The sequence below is a fragment of the Amphiura filiformis genome, chromosome 7, assembly GCF_039555335.1.
Source record: "Amphiura filiformis chromosome 7, Afil_fr2py, whole genome shotgun sequence".
Lineage (NCBI taxonomy): Eukaryota > Metazoa > Echinodermata > Ophiuroidea > Amphilepidida > Amphiuridae > Amphiura > Amphiura filiformis.
The window spans coordinates 68,629,376-68,639,984 of record NC_092634.1 but is presented as its reverse complement, the minus strand read 5'-3'; the positions used below and the strand labels follow the sequence as shown (position 1 = coordinate 68,639,984).

General features: G+C 36.5%; 1 protein-coding gene across 1 annotated transcript in view; it reads left to right on the top strand.

Annotated features, from left to right (window-relative positions):
* The first annotated feature begins 5,029 nt into the window (after window positions 1-5,029).
* LOC140157541 (MAM and LDL-receptor class A domain-containing protein 1-like) overlaps window positions 5,030-10,609 on the top strand; it is a 62,037-nt gene continuing 56,457 nt past the window's right edge. The window contains exons 1-2 of the mRNA XM_072180773.1: window positions 5,030-5,173; window positions 10,063-10,224. Of these exons, the coding sequence (XP_072036874.1) occupies window positions 5,119-5,173; window positions 10,063-10,224 (217 nt within the window). The 5' untranslated portion in view covers window positions 5,030-5,118. The remainder of the gene's footprint in view (window positions 5,174-10,062; window positions 10,225-10,609) is intronic.

The following is a 10,609-nucleotide window of genomic DNA, read 5'->3' as shown; positions in this document are numbered from 1 at the left end:
CCCTGCACTACGATCAAATAGGTTGATGACAACATTTGATTGAATGGACTGTACTCCGCCATAACTACGGTGAAGGACACCGGTTCAAATCCTTTGTTTGGAGCCAATCAATAATTTCATGCAGGGCCACTATAGATACCCAACCCAGAAGTGCCCATTTATTTTCTAATTTTTAGTTTGTAATCGCGCCCAAATATCCCCCGCAAATATCTTATACACGGTTTTATTGATTCAGTTTGGGCTTACCAAAAGTTAGAAGTCGTCAAAAATGGCAACATCCATTGATAGCAATGGTTGAGTAAACACTGTCTAAACACTAGATAAAAAGACAGCTTTGTACTACAGAGAAGATGTGAGGAAAAGGAGATAGATCCAGCTATCCTCAAACAAAATATGTGTGCTGCTGCTCATTCAAAAGTAATCACGCTATTCAGGTTTAACAACAAAATACAATAAAGTTGTTCGAACCCATGATGGGTGTGATACACAACTTGCTGCTTAATAGTTTTAGGGAAAGGTCAGTGTCTGTATATCATCGTACTATGCATACCATACCATGCATGCAGACCCAGGAAAGTTGAAAAAGAAGGAGGAAGAACGGAATTATATCCTTGAGATAATCCCGTAGGTTATCCTGTCGCACCTATTCATAGTCATTTATTCTCAAGTAGTTACACATCTACTTAACTTGAAAGTAGCCTTTGATGTGATGTGTGTTGCCGACTACGGTTGATTAATTTTCACTCAAGAATTGAAACCATATCCAATGTTTCTATAGATAATTCCTTGAAAGTATGACACGTGTGTGTTAAGTACCTGATGTTGCTCTGCAGGGATACCACACGTGGATACTATAAGAAAGAAATGTAGTTTTGTAAAGATTCCAAAAAAATCCGCCCATTTTGGAACATATATTAATTATTTAGGAGAGTGTTTTAGGATTTTGTTAGAAACGGGATGATTTTTGATTATCTATATTTTATTGTTTTAATGTATTTTCCTGTCATTTCCTGCAAACCTAATAAAGATATTTTGATAATTGAAAATAGTCTGTATCATCAGAGTTTGAAAGCGTAACCAAGCGTGCAAAATTATTATTTGCCATGGAACTTCGGTCATATTTTATTTGAAATAAACTGGATGTTAGGATCTGCATGCATGGAATGCATAGTATTGATGGTATACAGACACTGACCTTTCCCTAAAACTAGTAAGCAGCAACTTGTGTATCACACCCGTCATGGGTTCGAACCCTTTTGTTGTATTTTATTGTTAAACCTAAATAGCGTGATTGCTTTTGAATGAGCGGCAACACACATATTTTGTTTGAGGATAGCTGGATCTATCTCCTTTCTTTACATCTTCTCTGGCAGACCCTAACATCCAGTTATATTTCAAATAAAATATGACCGAAGTTCCATGGTAAATTATAATTTCTGACGCTTGTTGACTCTTTCAACCTCTACGATTTATGATATTGACTATTTTCAATTATCAAAATATCTTTATTAGGTTTGCAGGAAATGACAGGAAAATACATACAACAATAAAATAAACATGATCAACAATCATCCCTTTTCTAACAAAATCCTAAAACACTCTCCCTAAATAATTATAATTCGAAATAATAACACCTATTCATTTATTCATTATAAACTTCTCGCAAACTGGAATGTGTATGTGGTGAATTGTAATTTTAATAACCGATATATGCTAAGGAAACAAACAGGTACTATACGCCGTAGAAGTGACGTAGTTAATCGGATTAACTACCATAGCAATAGATGAATACAATTTTGACTATACCGCCCTGCACTACAACTTTCACGCGGTACCGATGCATTGAACCATAGATGTCAAAGAAAGGCTTATCACTCGCACCTGTATGATAAGTATTTTTGAAAAGAGCGGTTTTGTATTCATTTAGTTTTGCTGACATACACAGGTGATTAGTGCAATCTGCTTGTAGTGCAGGGCGGTCTATTCAAAAATTGTATTCATCTATTGCTATGGTAGTTAATCCGATTATGACGTCACTTCTACGGCGTATAATATTATTCAAAATCAAGAATAATATCAAACAAATCCTCCTACTCGAACAGTACACTTAATTTAGCCCCGGGATTTAGGCCTCGGCGCTACTCCCATGTAATCGAAGGTCGTAAAAATTAATCCGATAACAATAGAGGGTATTCATTACTACATCATTGATGTGGTTGCTCAATGCTCATGCATAAAATTCTTCCACATAGGCTGTTTAGCTTAATCATGTTAATCGGGACCAAGTTTAAAAAAGGGTGAAAAGCCACACAGGAAAGATTTTTTAAACTTGGCCCCTTTTTACGTTTTGAAACGTTTTTTGGTAGATACACATATGTTTATATGTTTAAGAGGTAGTGAATCAAGGTCACTCATGACCGATGTAACAAAATCCATTATTCTATATATATATTATTTAAATATCTATTTTTGGAAACGTCATGGAATTTCTGCAATTTCATTTTCAAATTATTCCGCGAAAGATAAACTCTTGCCAGGAGCATATCACATCAGCCGACGTTTTAGCTGAAAGGGATTAATCTGGCGGCCAAATACGTGATCTCATCATTGTGGTATAATTTCTTATCTGATTATGTAGGTCTATATTTTTATACTTTTCATCAATAATACTAAGGGACCGTTCACAAACACCTGATGCAAAAAAAGGGGGGGGGGGCTGAAAATTGTTGACCCTCCTAAGGGGGGGGCTGAAAAAAAATGGCCACAAATTTTTGTGGGAAAATTAAGTTTATAATTATGCTTTTCTATTGGGATGACCGATAATTTTCATGTCAAAAAGGGGGGCTGAAATTTTCGAGGTCTGTAAGGGGGGCCGAACATTTTCGCGATAAAATATTTTTGCATCAGGCCCCCCTTACAAGTGTTTGTGAACGGTCCCTAATGAAGACCTGAGCGCAAGAAGACCGTAAGTCCACTTGGCCCCTCAACATGTATACACTCAAGTTGTGTATAGTTTCGTATAGTTTGGTAATGTTTTATGCATGTTCAGGGGCCAAAACAAATCTTTCACAACATTTCATGAGGTTTTCACCCTGGAACATGTATTAAACATTATTAAACCCTAAGAAACTATACGTAACCTTTGTGTATACTTGTTGAGGGGCCAAGAGGACTAACGGTCTTCTTGCGCTCGGGTCTCCACTGTCTTTTAGATCAAAATTGATAGCAGGGTTCGGTTTTTGCCGCCAAAGTGGCAAAAACCTGTTTTGCCAGTGTTTGCCTGGCAAAAATGGCGAAAACTGGCAAAAACTCACATTATAGATTATCAAATATTAAAAAGTAACAAAGAAAAGTGCATAAACTGTAACCATGGTAACACACACAACTTTCAATGAAGTTTTGAATTTAATATGCCGCATTTCAGTTAAATAGTGCTATAGTGAGCAATGAAAACCCATGTCTTTTATTTCTAAATGTTTTACTTTTAATTACAAAATCTGGCCTTATTACACTCATGAAAGTATTTAATTGCAACTAAAATAATTTGTTTTGAGATGAAAAAAATAAACAATTTGTCATTTTTTTAGTTTTTGCCATTTTTGCCGACAAAAACTGTTTTTGCCAAGTGGTTAAAACCGCTGTTAAAACCACGGTTTTTCCACCTGCGGCAAAAGCCTGCAAACCCTGGATGATTACACTCATAAAAGTATTTAATTGCAACTAAAATAATTTGTTTTGAGATGAAAAAAATAAACAATTTGTCTTTTTTTTAGTTTTTGACATTTTTGCCGACAAAAACTGTTTTTTGCCAAGTGGTTAAAACCGCTGTTAAAACCACGGTTTTTCCACCTGCGGCAAAAACCTGCAAACCCTGGATGATGGAAACTACACAGATTAAAAACCATGTTTTTAAGATCATATGTGACGTGTCATGTCAAAAGGAGACACTTTTGGGCAAGTTATGAATTTTACATATCTTAAATATAGAGATATTTTGCTCCACAACACCGTTTTCCCCAATGAAATCGGACATTCCTAAGCGAAGATATGGAGTTCAAAAGTTATGGTATTATAAAATTGGAAATTGAGATATCGGCCTTTAAAAATATTATTGACAATGTTGAGAGTAGGAATTAACTTGAAAAATGTCTCAAAACTACAAGATGCCAGTTATATTCCGGTGTGAAACTATCAGACAATATTTTTAGCATTAATAACTTCACAAATTCGCAATAAACCTAAATTGTGAAAAAATTACCCACCGGCAGATTTTTGGCTATTTCTCCATTTATGATCCTGCCCAAAAGTGTCTCCTTTTGACATGACACGTCACATATTATTTTGTGAGGTTTCATTGCATCGCTTTAAAAAAATTGGTTCTTATTTATTTATGATGTTTCATTTTATCACTTTCAAAACGTTTTGATACAATGTCGGAGATATTGTTTTATATTGGTGATGTTATCTCCAAAAAAGTTTCTTCCCCTTCTCTACATTGAACTTTAAAACTCGAAATCAGATATTGTATTCCCGGATTTTATCACCGTCACTAAAGACCAGCGAGAATTCAATTCCACGTAACCTACGTAATGGTTATATGATTATGAGGATATTTCACAGAGCTTGATTGTCAGTGTTTGATTGAAGTTATAAATTTTGGAAATAAATATTTTGATGTAATATTATCAGTTCACTGAAATAGAACTCGGGTCAAAACTGAGTTCAGATAAACTTTGGCAAGACATCTACCTTTGGTAGCATAATGACGTCATTATTCACAACCAAAGTTTTGCACAATGATCCATAACATGCTCATCTATCAGGGCACAGTTCTTTAACCCCAATAAAATGTGTACATTCATTAAATGACCTTTCAAAATTTGGGTACAGAAACTCATAGTCTGCAACTTGAGGTCAAATTTTGCACTCTGATTGTTTAATTGAGGTTATTGAACTATGCAATTGGGATGAGGCCATTGTGGTCCATAGTGTTGGGCATATTGATAAGATTGAACCATACCAGAAGACACTTGTTTGATTCACTTCGGACTGATTGGTTCTACCCAGGAATATTCTTAGACACCTTTTGTTTTGGTGTGTACAATTCCTAGAGAGAAAATGATGTTGTATACTCTGGCTAGCGGATTATATACTATCATCATGCTTATTGAAGGTAAGTTGGATTTCCTTCTTTTTTCTTCTTTTTTTTTGCAACTTTCAAATATTTATGAGTCTCATAAAACCGTTCGCGGGCTGCGAGCACTCCCGGGGAGCACTCATGCTAATGTACTAACATATAAACATGTCTTAAGTTTATTCTACCCATATGTATTTTCATAGGCCCATCATGTCACCATAGACTGTACAGTCTATGATGTCACAAATGTTGCAAAATTGTTCAAAACTGCTCAAAGTTGTCATTTGACTTTGCGCAATAACATTGAGCAACTTTGTTAAAACCGTTTGAGCAAATTTGCGCAATTTTATGCAACTTTGTAATAAGTTTAAGCAACTTTGAAAAAGTTTGCGCAACTTGTCGTAATTTTATGAAAAGTTCACACAACTTTGCGCAACTTTGTGCAACATTGACAACTTTGCAAAATGTTTAGGCAACTTAATGTATTTTTGCGCGACTTTGCAAAATGTTTAGGCAACTTAATCCAACTTTGTGCTACTTCGGTAATTTTTGACAACTTTAGACAATTTCCCCTGTGACATCGGGTCTTTTCATAACCATGTGTGAATTGAACTCTTATTAAAGTCATAATGTACGATCTTTTTTCAGAATTTACCTTTATTTTTTTCAAAACCGATTTTTTGGCATATTTGTAATACTTACACATGTTCTAACTTAAATCTATGAGCAAACTGTCAAATTCGTCCTATTTGTAGTAAAACAGGACAATTTTCTGTTGGTCCGACATAAAGTCATAATTTTTTAGATTATGACTTTATGTCGGCCACGATCGCAAACCGTAGTCTCGTACAAAACTAGCTTGCTTACGCTTCCTCCACATGTGGAGGGAGCGTAACCAAACTGGCCGCGTAGGAGACTAACTCTGAGGCCGCACTCGCTGTCCTAATCCAAATAGTGCGAGATGTTTCGAGTGATAGAGGTGAAGTTTATGATGTTGTTTCTTCGCAAATTCCCAATGTTTTCGCGTCCAAATGTATTGGGAACTTTCATAATGATTGCATATTATCATTTTAGAAGAAAAAAAGAAAAATCTAAAAATTTAAAAAGATCGTACATTAAGGCTTTAAAGTCGGACATTGGTGCAACAATTCTTTAAACATGTGTGTTGGAACATATCTCTGATTTGATTGTTATAGTGTTGAATGTTGATGTGTCAGGCTCATCCATTATTAATGAAAACTGATGGGTACCAATCATTTTGATACAGCTTGTATAGGACCTATACTTTGACTAGGTTAATCGAATTTCAATACAAGTTTATCTACATCACGTGTTTATTATTACCTTCTGACCTGGTGTGTGAAAATTATGAGCTATTATGCGTAGGAATGTTAATACAGTACAAAACGGCGATGTACGTCAGTACATTCAAGTGATGTACGTCGGATAATAATAATATGTGACGTGTCGTGTCAAAAGGAGACACTTTTGGGCAGGATCGTAAATGGAGAAATAGCCAAAAATCTGCCCGGGGGAGATTTTTTTTCACAATTTGGGTTTGTTGCGAATTTGTGATGTTATTAATGTTTGAAATATTGTCTGACATGATGCAGTCATGTCTACAGTAGAATTCATCTCGACCTTTGCAGGACTTAACCCCATTAAAAGCTATTAAACCAAGATAACACTCATTGAAACAGCTCAACTGATTAAATCGGATCTTCTCTGGTTGTGCACAAGTGTCTGTTTTCATGTGCGATATCGCAATAAAGCTGGTATTATAGCTTCAGTTGGGTAACCGATTATAAAGGAAACGCAAGGAAACAATGGTATGTGTACCTTTGTTCACGAAATGAGACAATTGCCTGCTTTTTGTAAACCAGCATTCTTGAAAATGAGCAACATAATGATTGTTGACTTAACACGGTTTGGAAATAATTTCTTCATATTTTTGGTGTTATCTGTCGTTGCAACCTGGTCGTTTACATATCCTTCCTAAAACACAAAAGTGCGACCCTCTCCAAACACCTAAATTAGCTAAAAATTTAGGACATGTTACAAAACTATATTGTCTAGAATTTTAGAAGAGTACTTTTAATATTGGCCGGTTATTTTTCACACAGCGGCGTTAACTAGGCAATGTAATATTACCTATAACATTAACTAAAACACCAAAGTACGAATATTTCCAAACATCTAAATTAGCTAAAATTTAGGACATGTTAAAAACTATATTTTCTAGAACTTTAGAAGAGTACTTTTAATATTGGCCGGTTATTTTTCACACAGCGACGTTAACTAGTCATATCCCCATACTTTAAACGTAGGGCTATTTGTAGAGGTCACGCGTCAATGGGAAAGAGCACTGTGTATTGTGTATAGGAAAACGGACAGTAACTGCAGTATGATAGTTTCAGACCGGAATATAACTGGCATCTTGTATTTTTGAGACATTTTTCTAGGTAATTCCTACTGTCAACATTGTCAATAATATTTTTAAAGGCCGATATCTCAATTTCCAACTTTGTGATACCATAACTTACAAACTCAATATCTTCGCTTAGGAAAGTCCGATTTCATTGTGGAGCGAAATATCTCTATATTTAAGATATGTAAAAACCTCAAAATTGATAACCTGCCCAAAAGTGTCTCCTTTTGACATGACACGTCACATATCTTTCAAAATACCCTGCACAGTGTCATCGCCCCGATATCTTCAGCTATCTTCATGGCAGAAATCGCCATGGTAGGTTGAATCCACATCCACGCATGGCCATTTTGTTCCGACCTTTGAGACGCATAATGAGCCGAGGGACATCCGACTAAGGCTATTATAGCCTGGTAATTGACCTCTCTGTGTGTGAGTGAGCATGTATACGCCATTGACGAGGTCAATGGTCATATGCTTTTAGACTGCTTGTACGAGTGAGTGCAGCTAGCCTACTACGCTGCGCTATAGTTCGGCACATATAAAATCAGAATATTTTTGTCACTTTTTGAGTTCAAGACGCAATGGTTCTTTTTCAAGACGCAAGCTAACGAATATCATATCCGTTGAACACGTATATTCAAGTGCAAGGAACAAAATCTGGTTCCTTTAGACTAAATAAATTACGGGAGATATTCATCATTTTCTACCCCGGTATCCAAAGATTTATCGTCTGAATATCAAATCATGCATAGCACATTCACGTGTATCGATCCCGGGTATTCATTTCAGTGTCTCTGCTGTATCATGCAATTATTAACCGGGCGATGTCGGTGTGCCCTGTTCCCCTCCACCCAACACCCCTGGGCAAAATACACGCTTGTGTATGATCTCGTTTGGCCACTCTGGCACACCGACATCGCCTGGCTAATAATTACTTTGTCAGCAGAGATACTAAAATAAATACCCGGGATCGATACACGTGAATTTGCTATGCACGAGTTTGATATGAGAAGAAAATCTTTGGATACCGGGGTAAAAATGATGAATATCTCCCGGAAAGGATTTCGTATAAAGAAACCAGACGTGGTTCCTTGCACTTGAATATATATTTTGAACAGATATGATAGTCGTTAGCATGCGTCTTGAGAGAGTAGCTTGCGTCTTGAGTCAAAAACTGACAATAATTCTGATTTATATGTGCCGAATTATATAGCGCAGTGTATAGGCCAATCGTGGAGGTAATCTAAAAACATATGACCTATCACGTACCATGCTCGACTGACACACAGCGAGGTCAGTCACCGAGCTAATCGGGGCTATTGTCAGTAGCCTTAGTCAGATGTCCTTCGGCCCATTATGCGACTCAAAACTATTAAACAGGTCGATACAAAATGGCCATGCGTGGCGGTGGATTCAACCTACCATGGCGATTTCTGCCATGAAGATATCGGGGCGATGACACTGTGTCTAGGTGAATTGAATATTTGGTCCAGCGCACTGCAGGGTTTATTGTTCTATTGTGTCCGATTTGAGGCTGACATATTGTAAAATGTTGGCAATCAATATTCATGAGAGTGTACATTCAACGTCCAGTTTTCAAAATTGGGTGACGTGTGTTTGGCAGGTGTTAAATACATCTGACTGGGCGTATCAATTACGTAATGCGTGCATCGCATACGCATCGAATGGCTGCCTAGTGCTGTTATGTGTTTAGTCTCTCTACTGTCTTTCCTTCTCTCTCCCCTCTTTTATTTTTATTTTTGTCCCCTTTCACGCTCCGTCATTCCCATCATTTTCCTTATCTTTTTTCCTTATTCTATTTATTTACTTCTCTTTGTTGCTTTCTCTTAATTTCTTCTTCTTTCTCTCTTCCTCCAGGCTCGTATCATTCTCCATTATCCCCTCCTCCCCCTTCCTCCCTCATCCAATCCCAAGACTTCTCACAAGAGAAGCTGTGTCAATCTCCTTCTTGAAATAAAACTAGATGGACATTTGTGAAAAAAAAAACATTTATAGGCCTATGCTTTAATTAAACATGTTACATTATACTTATTTTTAATAAACATGTTACATTATACGTTACCATTATACAGTTCTATAGACACGTGGGCCTGGCAGCCTTAATTAATACATTCTCATGTGTAATCGTTCAGCAAGAGCATTCAATTTATTTAAATGAAGCGCCTAAAGTCAGGTGGGTGATAACTCAATCACATCATTGGGTTGTATGGGAACAGAAGGTACCTCTCGCTTGTATAGGCGCTTTCACGTGACACTCGTTTGATCACTTATTGTCTTGACAGTAACCTGCCTATTATAGCGTTAATACGCTGTCAGGTCAGTTACCGATTTAATGGCGGAAGCTCTTTGTCCCGAATAAAAGGTACCTCTCGATGAATAGCGTGTCGGTAAATCAAATCGGCACATATGAACAATATGTTACGTAATATATTGCCACTCTATTCTTATAAAAGCTCTTTGGTTTATTTTTCAGTGGCATACGGCTATTTTACTTGTAATTTTGAGAATTCTGTAGATAGATCCTGCGGTTTTTACAATGATACCGCCAATGGATTCAACTGGAAAATGGATACTGCGTACATTCGGAAAAGCTTTACGCGACCAACTGCCGACCATTCGTATTTTAACCAATCAGGTAGGTATATTAATTTACCCCGGATGAGATTAGTCTCAATTCCAATGACGTACATGTAGTTTCTTAAGTTCCTCTTTTCATGCTTTTCCAACGATCATATCTCAACAATTCACCCCAGGGATAGAGAAAGTACATGTATATGGAACACGAGTATTGCAAGTATATTGCACAATCGAACAGAAAAACTGGTTTTTCGTCGATAAACCTGTTTTTTTCAATCAAATTTGAGGAATGCAAGTTGGTGACAGATGTTCAATTATTGTCACAGCTGTTTGATGTGATCATTTATTAAATTTTCCAACAAAACATACTAGCTCATACTGTTCAATTTTAGACGCAGACAATATCAACAACTATCACAATGATATGAACATTTATTTTTCCA